At 38.3% G+C, this 14,974-nt stretch overlaps 1 protein-coding gene across 1 annotated transcript in view; it reads right to left on the bottom strand.

Annotated features, from left to right (window-relative positions):
- Positions 1 to 14,974, bottom strand: part of nbeab (neurobeachin b) — a 291,848-nt gene that overhangs the window by 178,922 nt on the left and 97,952 nt on the right. Inside the window, exons 13-18 of the mRNA XM_088079139.1 lie at positions 13,892 to 14,044; positions 12,232 to 12,400; positions 3,762 to 3,841; positions 2,711 to 2,773; positions 1,355 to 1,452; positions 804 to 896 (exon numbers count right to left, since the gene is read on the bottom strand). Coding sequence (XP_087935265.1) covers positions 804 to 896; positions 1,355 to 1,452; positions 2,711 to 2,773; positions 3,762 to 3,841; positions 12,232 to 12,400; positions 13,892 to 14,044 — 656 coding nt within the window. The remainder of the gene's footprint in view (positions 1 to 803; positions 897 to 1,354; positions 1,453 to 2,710; positions 2,774 to 3,761; positions 3,842 to 12,231; positions 12,401 to 13,891; positions 14,045 to 14,974) is intronic.

Raw genomic sequence — 14,974 nt, 5'->3', positions numbered from 1 at the left:
TTATCCTTTGTTAAAATTTTTCACTTGTATGACCTCAATGTCAGTTTTCCCCATGATATCAACAATGGTACGAATATTGATATTTTTAACGATACCATATTAAAGTTAGAAGTTCCAGTGTTGTGTTAACACAAATAAGGGAAATAAGCCATATTACAATTCCACTCATCTTGATACAGGATTGCTGTTAATGATCTCCATATACACTATATTTTCAACACCGTTAACATTTTATTGATCAGATGAAAAAATATTTAAAAATAGAAAACGTTACCCTTCATAATGTATTGTATTCATAACACAAGGTGTGGGCTGGGTCCTGACCAGCTTGTCAACTGTTTTTACAGATGTGATACAAGTCGTGACTATAGTGGAATTTTTTGGCCTTTCATTGTCATTGAAAAAAAAATGATGATGATGTGATTTTTGCTGGAGTCTGTACCAAACAAGCACATTCCCCTTTAGAATATAATCTGTAGGCTGAGGCATCTCTGTAGTATCAGAATGCTTCATTTATAATTAGCATGTCGAAACACATTTTGCCTTTATCAAAAAATTGCAACTCCTGTGATTTGGACATTGCACTTGTCCATATTGCAATTTTGATAATATTTGATAAATTGTCCGGCCTATTGTAATTTCACGAATCTTGACTTTGCAGGGACATGGAAATACATAAAATGGCAAAACAACAGAAGACAACCGAATCATACATGTAACAGACACCTATATGTTTAAGCTGACAATTCATCTTTAATGTGTAATTACAATCAACTATAGACCTATTGGAATGTGTTACTTACTTGTGGCCCAAATGCTTGAGGAAGTACCCAAGGACTTTGAGGGATTGTACTCGAATGCTTTCACTCTTAGAGGCCATGAGCTTGTAGATTACCCTGGAATAGACACAAGCAGCGAAAGCTGGCAACTGCGCACTTTCTTGACAGAATAAAATATAGCCCTGTTGATGAAAAGGCCCTCCGCTGCTTAGCTGACAACCACTTTCCTTCAGAGTGAATTTACATTAACATTAAATGAATGTCCTAATGAAAGCAGTAGCCCTTACATAATGAATTCCTGAGAACCCACATGTAGTGCTACACTGTGTGCATTTAGATTTTATAGGATCACATGGGTTTAGTTTGATCATCCATGTCATATTGTGAAATCAATATGTTAATATCATTACTTTTCCATGCATAGTTTTTTTTTTCCTCATTGAACTCATGATTTATTCATGTATCACATAGGCAAACGGCAGCAGCACAAGTGTTGTAAGGTTTATTTTGTGAAATCACCTCTTCATTTTGTACCTGAACAGCAAACAGATTACGTCTTCCCCTCAGGGGCTTACCGTATTCCATTTCTCTGGTCGAAAGCTGGGATCATAGAGGCTGGATGCTCAGACATGAGGGCTACCACCAACTGCAAAACGTCATGCAGATTCTCATCCTGCAGACAAACCAGAGAGAGAAGGGTAATGAGAGATAAAGAAGGGTACAGGCAAAAAAGAGAATAACGTTTTTGTTATTTGCTCAGAGTCTAGAATTGCAGCAAAGACATAATGTCTGTGCCTTGCGATTGTATCCCCTGTAACTGTAAAATTACGGTAACTATAGGTTCTAGAATCCTAAAATTAATGCTTTTCAAGAGAATTTTTAAACAATTTAAAGATTTTTGGACAAATGCTCTTCTGCCTGTTTATGCATTGCAGGTAATTATAAACAGGGTTCCCACACATTTTCGAGGACCCATAATAAATAAAAAATCTTGCCCCAATTGGTAGACATATTTTAAATGTGTCAGATTCAAACTCTATTCAGACATAATTTCAGCAAACAGGCAAACCAATGAATAAACGACATAATGGTAAACAAAATTTCCCACACTGATGCATGTCAGAGTGTGCTCCTGAACATCGACAGCTACAGAAAATACATTTGCTGTTATGATACGTTATGTGGAAGGTTACTTTGACAATTACACACAAGAAAATTCCACTTCTTTTCCAAAACCTTCAATGACTTTTACTAATTCCATTATTTTTCCAGGTCTGGAAAATGTGACTTTTGTGAAATGTGAAAAATGACTTTTCCAGGTTTTCCATGATCATGGGAACCTTGTGTAAAGGTACAGTATATGTGGTCCTGTGCAGAGGTAGGTTTTATATAGAAATATGGTTATTAAAGTGACTTAGGTCAGTCTACATTTTTCCAACAGGTACTTAGGTGCAAGTATAAAGTAAAAAAAAAACAGTATCAGTGGTCAGTTTAAAGATTTTTAACATCAGAAATGTTTTTCTTTTACACAAAGAGGTTGACCTGTTTTGACAAAGAGGAATCAAACTATTGATAAATAAAATTTTAATAAAAGTTTGTGGCAATTAAGACCTCTCGTAAGATTTTTTTAAGATAATTCAATGACTTTTAAGGCCTAATATTTATAAAATTAAATTTAAGATATTCTAAGACAGTTGAAGGACATGCAGACACCCTGTGTAAAATACATCTGGGTCCCTGGTACACTTAACAACAGTACAAGGGCAGTGGCTGGTCACTTCAGGATGGAAATACATTGCTGCTTTCTTTAAATGCTAATAATTCTCTTATTACAGCAATGCTGAAGATAAAATGTAACCTGGTGGCTTAGTGCAGTAAAGCAGCCAACTGACACACTGAGTGAATCCACTTGTCAAAAGACTCTTATGTACCTCATGCATTGTTAACAAATAGTTCAGGATGCTCTGCAGCTCATCCTCCTTTACACCTCGGTCCTGAAATAAAAAAAGAAAAACAAATAAAAGGTTAAATGATTCACTTGGCAAATAATTGGAGAGGGATCATTGCACTACACAGATATGTGCCAATGCTTGGGCAGAAAATGTCTACAGTACAGTAGAAATTACTGGAGGAGGAACACTTTGTGTTTTGGCAGTGTGTCAGTTATTATTGTTGTGCTTAGATTGGGTGTGTAACTGATGCATGTGTGATGAGAATTTCTGCAACAGAAACAGATTGAACAGCTTGATGACTCATTTGGCCTTGTGACATGATGACACCATACCTGATTTCTGTCCGGTGTGAAAATTCCTCTTGTCTGCCATGCCCTAAAGAGCTCTGTTACAGATCTAGGCAGGATAATCGTCTGCAGAGGTATGGCATGCTGGGATGTGGGCAGCAAAACACACACTTGTGCACCACGTTGTGTGGAATATTAAAAAACGCCTTATCGAATGTGTAATATGAAGTCCATCTCTTGTAATTTTGTTTTGTTTGTGAGAGGTTGGTCTATTGTGTATTTCTGTAATAATTCAATTGATTTAGTTGGTAAAATCCCAAATAACTACAAATGCCTGTCATATATTATCAGAGCCAAAAGTGTTGCCTTAAAAGGGTTAACTTTGTCTGATAAACAGCCAGCGAAACCAAAGGTTGTCAAAAATTAAAGCAAAGAAAAACAGAATTTGTCTCACTAAAAAAGTTGGAAGCAACAAATGTTTGATTTCTTTACTGGATAAATTACTTAAATGATTAAATAATTATCAGAACTGAATAATGAAGCGATTACATTTTCGGCACAACTGATTTACTTTCACATACTTTTTCAGAATGAATAAATGGGACAGAATTTATTAAGAAGCAGACTGGCAGAACGTTTGGAAGGGTAACACAGAGAGAGTTGACAATCTCCATATTTTCTCTGTGCAGCTCAAAGTGAAGCCGTGTGAGGGGCTGTGAGGCTCGAAGAGAGGTGGGATATACCTTCAGGATGAGTTGCTTGAGGAAGAGAAGCATGAATGCCCGCAGAGAAATGACTTCTTTTTGGGTCGGCCTCGGACCATCTGTAGTTGGAGAGACAACAAAAACTGTATTGAAACTGTATTAAAGTATTGAAATAAAAATAAGATATCTTTCTGTTTTTCGGTCCTGTCTGTATTTTTAATGTTACGACATTTTATTTTTGGTTTATTTTCATGATTTATTTTTCATGATTTTTTTTTTTTTGATGGATTGATAATGGCATCTTTCTCTCAGTGATGTTCTCCTCCACCAAGCTGTCGACAAAAAAGCTGACAAAACAGTGACACTTTGAAAGACATCTTCCATGCTGCATCATCAGCTTTGATTTACCGGATTCACCTTGAATGTGTGTATCAAAGGTTTTAACAAAAACCTCGACAGAGTGTGTCACAAATCTCCTACTTTGTAAACAGAGAGGAATATGTATACAACTAGCAGAATAGATTTCTTATTTACAGATTAACCCTTTGAAACCTGGCTTGACATCACTTTTCATGTGCTGCATTCAAACACCTTCAGACAAGTATTTAAACCTCTGAACTCTGAGAAAATTTGTTTGATTTCTTTCAAAACATAAATTAAAAAAAGGCTAAGATTAGATTTAGAAAATTATTTTAAAAAAAAGTTAGGTCAGCCAAGTTTTCTTGGAAACTATATTTCTAATTATTATAGTTATATATTTAAATTATTTTACAAAATACATATATTTTTAAGAATTTTTTTCCAGGTCATTTTCCTGTTTTTTTAACCTTACTTTTAACCTTTAACCTGTATTTGTTGTGTGTTTTTTTTTTTTCTTTTTGTTGTTTTCTTTTGCTAATTTTCAGGTAATTTTCTTGTATTTTTATTTGTATTTTTTTATATATACATATTCCCTGATCATTTCTGGGCCATTTCTTCTTAAATTGGCCTTCTTCCCATGTTTTTGAAAGAAATCAACCTAATTTGCCCAGGTTTCAAAGGGTTAGTAGAAGTCATTCTGAGGATTGTATCCAAATTTATTTATCATTCATGCTGCATCCAAAGTCTGTGTGTATCCCAGGTAGCCTTGGTCCCAACATAGTGCCCAGGAAGCCAACCCAAGGTCACCACAGTCACACCTGCCCATCACCTGGGCCAACATCTCATTAAAATTACCCACAATGCCTCTGCCAACTTAAGGTCACTTTGGCACTCCAAAGTTGGCCTCACATTGCCATCCATCTCTGTCATGAACCTCATTTAACATCTGACGGGCCGAGTGCTGTCAGCAGGTGTATGTATGTCGTGCAAATAAAGAAGAATGACAGAATATGACGGAAAGCATTGATTAACTGTCACATCGCAGAGCTGATGCTGCTGTAGTGGTTTGCCTGGCACAAGAATTAATTTTGACAAGGTCAGATCCTACTCATTATGCTGGGCTCTTTTGTTTTAAACCAAAAAAAAAAGTGTGTTCCCACATACACTGAGTAAGCACACTAATGAGCAACAGGCAGATCAATACAAAGCAGAGCTATTCAGTCAGACAAATCAGAATACACAGGATGTGGCATACATTACCACTTATAACAATACAAACATGAATCCCCTGGAGATTAGCTGCTCTCTCACTGTAGCACAAAGGCTCCATTTTGGCTGTAAAACCTGGCATATATTCATTCATTTCTTATTCATCCTGTGCAGCCAGCCAGGTATAAACATGCCGACAAAATCTTTTACATTTGCAGAGGTATTAAATGACAGTAACTGGGCCAAATACGACAGCAAAAAAGCTTTCAGGGAAAATTGGTCACTTTGCCCAGTTTCTTTTCTCCTCTTCTGTCAGCACTGATAAACTCCAACCTCCACCTTGGCTGGACACATGTTCATTTGAAAATGGGAACAGTGCTGTGATGACAGATACGACAGTGGCAGACACCTGACCATCCTGCTGCTTCAACAGCCAGTCAGTGTAATCAATGACGAGGCTCCCTGAGGTTGCAGGAGGATGACAAGTGCCGCTGCATTGTGACACTGATTAATAGAGTGAGAGAGGAAATCCCGGTGCAGGGACAAAGCCTGACATGGAAGGGATGATAAGAACATTATTACCACAGCCACTGCATCCGAGTTATTCACAACCAATTATGCTCAGCAGCTCTGCACAGTTCTTGTTGCTCATTCACATATTGCTTTACTTCCTACATCCCAAGGGCACCAGGAGAGAGACTTTATTGAAAAACAATTTATGTCCATGTGATTAATGGAGGAATCTTATTCCGTCTTATGACTGATGATAATAAAGTTGCAGTGTATGCAATGCCCCCTGTATACTTGTGCAGACCTTTAAATATAAATCAAAAATAATTATGTTTTCAATAAACTAAGGCTGATGAACAAATCTTATGTAACAGGTATTTCTAATCAAAGCAACAATAATTCGTTTTGAGGATTCTTTTCAAGCTGTTAGTAACATGTGCTTTGCCTGCCTAACCTGCTGTGCTAAGAGCATCTGAAGAACACTCACTTTAAAGGTCCAGTGTGTTAGATTTAGGGGGATTTGGTGGCATCTGGCAGTGAAGATAGCAGATTTTGCTAGAGAGTGAAAGCTCTTCACTTTCACACTATTCTTTGTAGCTGCAAACATTCTGCAGCAGCACAGAGGGAGGGAGAGACTGCACCGTGAGGGTAAGAAGTTGTGAATTGACATGACAGCTTACAGCAAGTTAGTACGATACAGTCTCTGGCTTTTTGTAAATATCTAGTATCTTCAAAAAATATTGTTCCGCATTTGCAAACCTCTGTTAGCACTATTAGCTAGCCCATGACTAAATAAAGTAGTTTCACGTTAAACACAACAATTCTTATTTTCCTGTGATTATACACTAAAGAAAACATGCTTATTATTTTATAGTCTATTCCTACCAATTTATTCATCTAAGTCCTACACACTGAATCTTTTAACTGCACTGACTAAACATTTCATTAGTCAAACACAGGGCAAATATGAAAGGAAAAACGAATGATCTAAGAAATCTGTTTCATTTTGCCTTCTTTTGCCCTCAGCTATTGGGTTTTTAAACACGCTTTAGACCCTAATGTCTTGTAATGTACAATTATTGATCAACCTTCAATGTTTGATATTCATTAAAACTCATTTTGATTTACTCTATGTTAGATGTATTTATGCCTTTATTTGTTGTATTTATTTATTATGGTGTGAACTGGTTACGCTGACTACTGTTGCAAACCAAATTGTCCCTCAGGGACAATAAAGACTTTCGAATCTAATCTAATCTAATCTAATCTAATCTAATCTAATCATAAAAAATGTAATGCGTAAAGTTCTTTTTTAATGCACCTCAGAACCTCTATGTGCTCCAGTGGATTTCTCAAGTGGAAATGTGTAAAGCTGAAGCAAAGTAGTGTTGAAAAAAGAGTATGCATGTGCCAAGCCGTTCCCGGAGCAAAGGTGCACACAAGAATCTGATCAACCACAAGCCTTGATAAGATTATTCTTCTGAAGGACGAATTTGTATTTCACCGAAGATTTCTGTAGTAATGGGAACAAGACAGAACCAGTTTGAATTGAATGTGGTGACTGGCCAAACAGCTTTGATGCCAAATACTCATTATTCTATAAAACAGAGGCAGAAACAAAGGGAAAGTGATGGAGATTGAGACAGATTATGTGTTGGCTTGTGGGTACGAATCAAAGAACTGGGAGAAGTTGAGCAATGGGCATCTGTCTGTGAGTGCCTGCAGTGATTCTGTGTATAACTGGATGATACATGGCTTTAATTTGATAGCACTCTCGATTAAGACCTGAGGAAAAATAAAAAAAAGAGAAGGCACTTCCTAAAACAGAGCAAGTCGCTGGAGGAGCTCCGTTTTAAATGTGCTCTCTGTGTCCCTATAATTGAACACTTCATTATCTGCTTGGCTCTCTCCCTCTTTGTATATGTCTGTGTTTAGCCATTTCTCAGTTTAGAAGGACGGAGAGGAAAAACTGACCTGCCAAATCAAGCGCAGATCAGTGGAACCAGACCCACTCTGTAAATTACCCACAGCAGGAAGGCAATGCGTTTCAAGATAGGTCTTCCCAAGAATTTTCTCAGGCCATTACAATCTCCAAAGACTTCAACAACAATCAGCACCATATTTACAGTTGTGTTTGGGGGGCTGAATTGGAGAAGGCTCACTTAGAAAGCTCCTTGAAGGAAAGATAAGTGGGAATAGCTATTGGATGGTTAAGTATATGCATATAGTGTATGCCCTTGCAAAAGCCATCTTTGTATTCACCATTTTGTTGAGCAGTGATTCTTACCTATGCTCTTTAAAAATGTGTGGTTCTGTGCAATCAAAAGCATAGCGCATAGATCACTATCCCACAACCACATGTATTTGTTTCTCTAGAGTAATGTTTGGATACATTAACTCTCACTACGTTTACATGCACAAAATATTTCAGTTTTTGCCCTTGTTCTGAGAAAGACAATATTCCTACTAAGTTGCTTAAAAATGAATATTTCACTAATACTGCCATTTACATGCAATTGTGCATACTCCCATGAACATACCCTCACATGTCTTTTTCATGTCAAAATAAGTAGAAGTGGAACAGCTGAAACTACTCATGCCACTTGCTTCTTTGCATCAAAAAAGGGTTTTTACGTCAGCTAACTTATTGAAAAGGTCGGCGCTGTGATATGTGCACATATTTAAAAACCTGTTGACATCCAAGTCTTTTATAGAGTTTAAAAGTAGGTGTGTTTCTTCTTCTGACCAGAAATATGGGTTTTTGTTTTGGCACACATATTTACCTTAGCCTTGCAAACTTTTGATGAGTTAGTTTGTGTACCACACACAAAACTGACCATAAACAGGCAGGGGTGTTGCAAAATGTGGTAAAAATCCCTAAAAATGTGTTGCATACAGTACATATCCAAATAATGCTCCTAAAACGCAAATTATACAAGCATATCCCACATCTTAAGTGGAAAATGGCCACATTTGAAAAGAGGCCTGATTCAGAATATCCTAATAGAATATGCTGTTCACATAACCCAAATCAGATTCAGACATCAACTGTCATATCTGGAATAATGGTGAAATATTAGTGTGCATGTAAATGTAGTTATTGTAATGATCCATCATTGGGTCCTGACACAGACTTCAAAGCTCCTTTGAGATGTCAGAGCTATTCCCTTAGTTCTTAAGTTCCTTTACTGCTTGTGCATCATTTCCCTTAAGCACAGATACCTTGTGAAAGAACCTCATTTTGGCCACCAATTCTTTAAGTCATTATTCAGGACTCATGAACACTAAACGTGGGAGACAGACTCGTAAAACAAGAGCTTTTCCACAATGTCCTCTCACTTTTCAGCCTGGGAGTTTAAAGCAAGGCCTGCATTGTTGCTGACCAGTGAACCTGTTGATCTAATGGTCCTCACTCATCAAAAAGCTCTCGAGATTCCAGATCTTCTCTCACAACACAGACTGTTCCTGGCAGTGCCTTCACCTGGAACCCAACCCACACATTCACGTCACAGCACAGTAACACTAGTAATATCAACAATTCTCCTTATTAGGCTGTTCGAAGTGTGACTCTCCTGTATAGTGTGAACAAAATGCAGGAAGTACAGTGAACGCACTGTAGCACATGCTGTCTTTATTTATTTATTTTTTTTACAACCTCTGTTGACATCTATGCCTCTAACAAATCAGAAAACTACTCGGCCTTGTGATGCTCCTATACAAAATACAACTGTACTGCAGTGCCTGAGGCTACACAGACATGGATTTCCCAAACAAGTGATTTCGACATCGGAATCTATTATTCAACAGCAGTGAAAGCAACAACAAATTTTACCAAGAGTGTCCAACATAGTGGACGTGATAAAAAATAAAGTCATGAGAGAAGTCCCTCTGATGTCCCAGCTAAATATAGCTCATCATCCCAGAACATGAGCTCTGAGTAGGTTGAGCTTTCATCCCTTATTAAGTCTTGTAAAGTTTCCTTGCACAGCATTAAAAGGGATAAGCAACACATCACAGTGTAAGTAGATGGGATAAGGAACAAATTACAATAAGGAAAAAATTAAACCGAGGGGCCTGTGGACTGGCCTGACTTACAGATGTGTGTGCCCATATTATCCCTGCTAACCTCAGCCTAGAAGTCACTCCAACTATTACCAGGGAATCAATTAGGATCAGTCCCAGCTCTAGCAGATCCAGTATGTAGGCCAAGTGCCTTTATGTGGCATAAAAATAGGCTAAAATGCTGCTACATCAAGGCACTGCCACCAAAAATTGCTTTCCTCTTGCAGTGTTAACTAGAAAAACTGCCATGTGGTTTAATGCCTCCATGCACCAGTCAAGATGTTTATAAATCAGCATAGTCTAAAGGTGTGTCATCAATTCAGTATATGATCAAATGTCTCCTCTTCTGGTTCTGACAAATGACACTGAGAAATGGCCAGAGAAGTGCTTGTGCAGAGCATTATGATATCACATTTGCCATCTGACCTCTTGGATATAAAATGTCAGAACTTCATGAGATACTGCGTTCACAAGAATGATACGGACAAGGTCACAGTGACCTTGAACTTTGACCTTTAACCACCAAAATCTCATTAGCTCATTCTTGAGTTCAAGTAAAGTAAAGTGCTCATGAGATATCACATAAAAGAGAAAAAATGAGACAGGCTAAGCCACAGTGACCTTGACCTTTGACCACAAAAATCTGTCAAGTCATCCTGGAGTCTATGCGGATGTTTGAGCTAAATTTGAAGAAATTCCGTCAAGGTGTTTTTGAGATACTTGTTCACTAAAATGAGCCAGACAGACAGAAAGACAGACGGATGGATATCCCAAAGACATAATGCCTCCAGCCTCTGCTGTCCCAGGCGAAGGAGGCATTCTAAATGTGATGTTCACTTGGGTATTAGTGGTGCAACAAATGTTGATAGAGTAAAGAAAAGCCCTTTTTGGAAAAAATATCATGACTGTGAGACAAGGATTACATCAATGTTGTCAGACTACAAGCTTTAACCTTCATGGAGGGGAATTCATAAACGGAGCTCTCAGTACCGTTATAAAACAACCCCAATACTAGGCCACAGATAGTTTTAGAAAAGAATAATGGAGAGCAAAAAGGAAATGACAGTTCAAGGACAATTGCACTCCCAGCACAGCCTGCTCTGCGACGTACTGTTGTTTCATAAAGAGAGGATGCCAGTCATACTACTGGCCCAGGTTTCAGAGGCCTGACACCCACACCAAGCACCCTAGCAGGATGACAGTATTGATGTGCCGTGTCTGCCTCACTGTCATCTCCAGTGATGGCCGCGGTCCTAACAGCTGACAGGCAAGCGCTTCCATGTGGAGATGAGTCATTTTAAATGTGGGGGAGCTGCTGCCATTTCAGGAAGACACTTTGATAGCAGGCTTGTGACTGAGTACAATGATTGTGATTGGTTCACTCCCAATGATTTCCCTTCCAAAACACTGAGCTCCACTTGGATGAGCCTTCTGATGGATGGGAAACAGTTTATATAAACAACAACCCAAATCAAATCATATTCCACAGAAAAAAAAACAAATAAACTTAGCTTAACTTTTGCTGCAGAACTACATAAACCACCATTTGGTTGTATGTCTCCGGTCACCAGTGCACCAGTCGAGCATGCACTTACTGTTTACATCCATTTTTGTAAAAACACGGATGCTTCATTCACCGGGGATCTAGACAATCACCACAGTTTCAAGGTGGTTCTTGAGCATTCTTGAGTTGTGGCCACAAACATGTTGTATAAGGTCACCGTGATCTGACTTTTGACCTGCAACCACTAGAACCTTATCAATTCATTCTTAAGTCCAAGTGGACGTTTGAGCCAAATTGTAGCAAACGTCCTCAAGCCTACTTCAGATATTGGGTTCATGAAAATGAGCCAGATGCCATATCACAGTGACCTCGACCTTTGAACACCAAATTCTAATAAGCTTAATGCTGATTCCCAGTGAATGTTTGTGTCAGATTTGACTAAATCCCCTCAAGGTATTCTTTAGATTTTTCTTTTACAAGAATGAGATGACAGTGACCTTGACTGTCACAGTGACTTTGACCTTTGACCACCAAGTTCTAATGAGTTCATCCTTGAGTGTATTTGACCGTTTGTGCCTTATTTGAAGAAATTCCCTCCAGGCATTCTTAAGATATCGCATTCACAAGAATGAGACTGATGAGGTCACAATGAACTTGACCTTTGACCGCCAAAATCTAATCAGCTCACCACTGAGTCCAATTAAATGTTTGTGCAAAATTTGAAAAAATCCCCTCCAGGCGTTGTTGAGATATCATGGTCACAAGAAAGTGCCAGACAGACAGAGAACCCAAAAACATACTGACACCAGCTCAGGCTAACACTGGTGCGAAGGCATAAAAATCGTCAATGCTAAATATGCTTACCAAGACCTTTTGGCATGATACCGCTGCTGTCTGCAGGGTTGACAGCCCAGTGGTAGTACTTTAGCGTATGCATGAGCTGGAGCACTGTTCCCACTCGACGAATCGTGTTGTAGATGGTTGCCGTGCCAATGAACTCCGCAGAAAGGTATGTGTACAGAGATAGCTGTACCTGGAGCGAAAACACACATACATGCATTCATGTTATTGAGTACACAGTATAATTAATCCCCAGAACCTTATACATTATTAGACTGGATTGCAGCAGCTGAGCCTATTATGCTTGCAGGTGTACTGTAGGGACAGCAACTGACCCTATATTACTCAATTTCATAATTGCAGCAGCTCCACTCTGTTCAGTGATGATTAGCATGTCCTCTGTAATAAGCAACAGACCTGACATGAATCCTTAATCCCACCACACAGTCATTCCAGCTATAAATACTAAGGGCTTTTTCCCGTATGTCATAAATTATAGGACATTATTGAGTCAAATGTGAGTCATGAAGAAAGGCAGCACTGTGGTAACAGCGTGAGCATGGTGTGACATGGTTTGAGGCTACTAAAATTAAACACTAGAGATTAGTGAACACTCTGCTGTTGGTAATGTAATTTCCATGAGAACTGAAAAGTTAAATGCACTCATAGAATCTTATTTGTCTATGAGGACAAGGTCAGTGGGCCCATGTAATTAATGCATATTGCATGTTCCCATCATTCACACAGCTGGCTCCCTGCACCCCGTGCAGCTCGGGGATAGGAACACAGGAAACGTGGACTGTGTAGCATGTCCTAAGGAAGGGAGCCAGTGTAGCTCTCTGTGTAGCTAAAAGTGTTCTAACCCACTTCATTACCTTGCAGTTTTCTCTCATTTTTCCTCCCTCTTTCTCCATACTCTATTTTGGAGGAGTGGCGCAGGCAAGCCTCTAGACACTTTTGTATTTATTTCCTCCTTTTATTTATTCATGGCTTGGCCCACCAGCAGCATTCCTGAGGCGAATGTATTTGACACACAAACTCAGCTCCTTTGATATACCTCATCCCGTTTTTTCATGGGTCATTATTTAAAAACAAGCGAGGAAAAAAAATTCTGGAACATTTTAAAAACTTGGTTAGGTTGGAAAAAAGGAAAACAGCAGCAAGTGATGAACTCTGCAACCACGTTATGTCTTATTAATGCGAGAATATATTTGGTGTATGTGCTCGACTCCACTCTGCAGACACTTAGCTAATGTCAGTTGGGCTGAAATATAAACTGTCACAGGGTGAAACTGTAAAATATTCTTGAATTTGGCAACTCAACCGAGACACATGTGGATCATTAATATGGGTGGCGGTATCAGAAAAATAAGGGTAGATAGTTTAGTCATTTGCAATTATATTTTTGCACTACATTGCTAAATTAACACCCACAAAATCACTTGGTGTCATGTGGTATCTCACCAAAATAAACACTGGTGTGATATATATTTGATAACTTAAATTTCCAGGTCTATTTCATTTGATACACAGGCACTTTTCTTCAGATTTCTACAGAAGCAGTGATGATACAAACGATGACTGTGGCCTTCTGTGGTTGAAAACTCCTGATATGAATTCACTCCAGCTTGATCACATAAAGACACCTGTCCCTTCATGGACTATGTTACCTGCAGGAACTCACCTTGGCAGGGGTGTGGATCCAGATGGCAGCGTTGAAAAGGATGTGGTCACACAGCTGCTTCAGCAGTGGTGCCCCATGTGTCAGACCATCCAGGTACTTTGCAAAGGAGAGGAACTGCTCTAATACAGCCCTGGTGATGTGCACACGTGATGACTATAGGAAGGAGAACAAAGGCGCGTAAAAAATAATAATAACTAAAAAAGAAATTGCCAAGTCAAGTGTATTTATCCTAACTGACACCGACAGCATTATAGACCAACACCATACAGTGACTTCATTAAACATCTCTCTGCAGTATCCATCAGAGGAAAAATATCACACAAAAAAACGGAACCACAGCTGTAACTCTTTTACAAAGTGGGTCATTTTAGACTGAATTACAAATAAAAAGCATTTGTAAACTAAAGAAGTTGTCAACAGAGAAAAAGCTGGTAGTCTGCATGCAGCCTAATATGACCCACCATTTAAGCAACTGCTTGCAACTTTTAAAACTTCTAAACTTTCTAAAGTTTCTAATTTGATATTACGGGTGGTCACTAGGTATTTGGCATTTAAGTATATATTTTAAAAACTTCAAAAACTGTTTTTATTTCACCTCAGTTCAGTGTTACCTACTATGTGATGTGTGTCTTTTGTTATCTATTATGCGATGTATGTATTTATGATGATACTTCATGCACTATGTGCCTCAAACAAAATTCCCTGTAAGGACAATAAAGTTTATCTTATCTTATCTGATCTAATCTTATCTTCTGTCCACATTCTTTTATAAAAAATATTTTTTGTCTGCTTTGTGTGCTGTTTAAGTGTTGCATGCATTTTGGTTAATACTTTAAAGAATATTATGAAAAAGTAACGGCTGAAATAATTTTGTTTCTGCAAACTTGGAGTCCTTTTTGCTTAAGTATCTGCATAATTTTGTCAGTAAGCTTCTATGTTGGCTCCGTTAAAGAATCACAAATCACAAATGGTCAAATTTGTTTTTTTGTATTACTTACTCAGAGACTGAATAAAATAGTGGACAAAGCTACCATGATATCACCTATTTGTTTAGGTTTGTTTAGTCCTGTTTCAGAGCATCAA

Source organism: Plectropomus leopardus, chromosome 6, assembly GCF_026936395.1.
Source record: "Plectropomus leopardus strain MGB_pleo_1.0 chromosome 6, ASM2693639v1, whole genome shotgun sequence".
Lineage (NCBI taxonomy): Eukaryota > Metazoa > Chordata > Actinopteri > Perciformes > Serranidae > Plectropomus > Plectropomus leopardus.
This window is presented reverse-complemented; position numbering and strand designations above follow the sequence as displayed.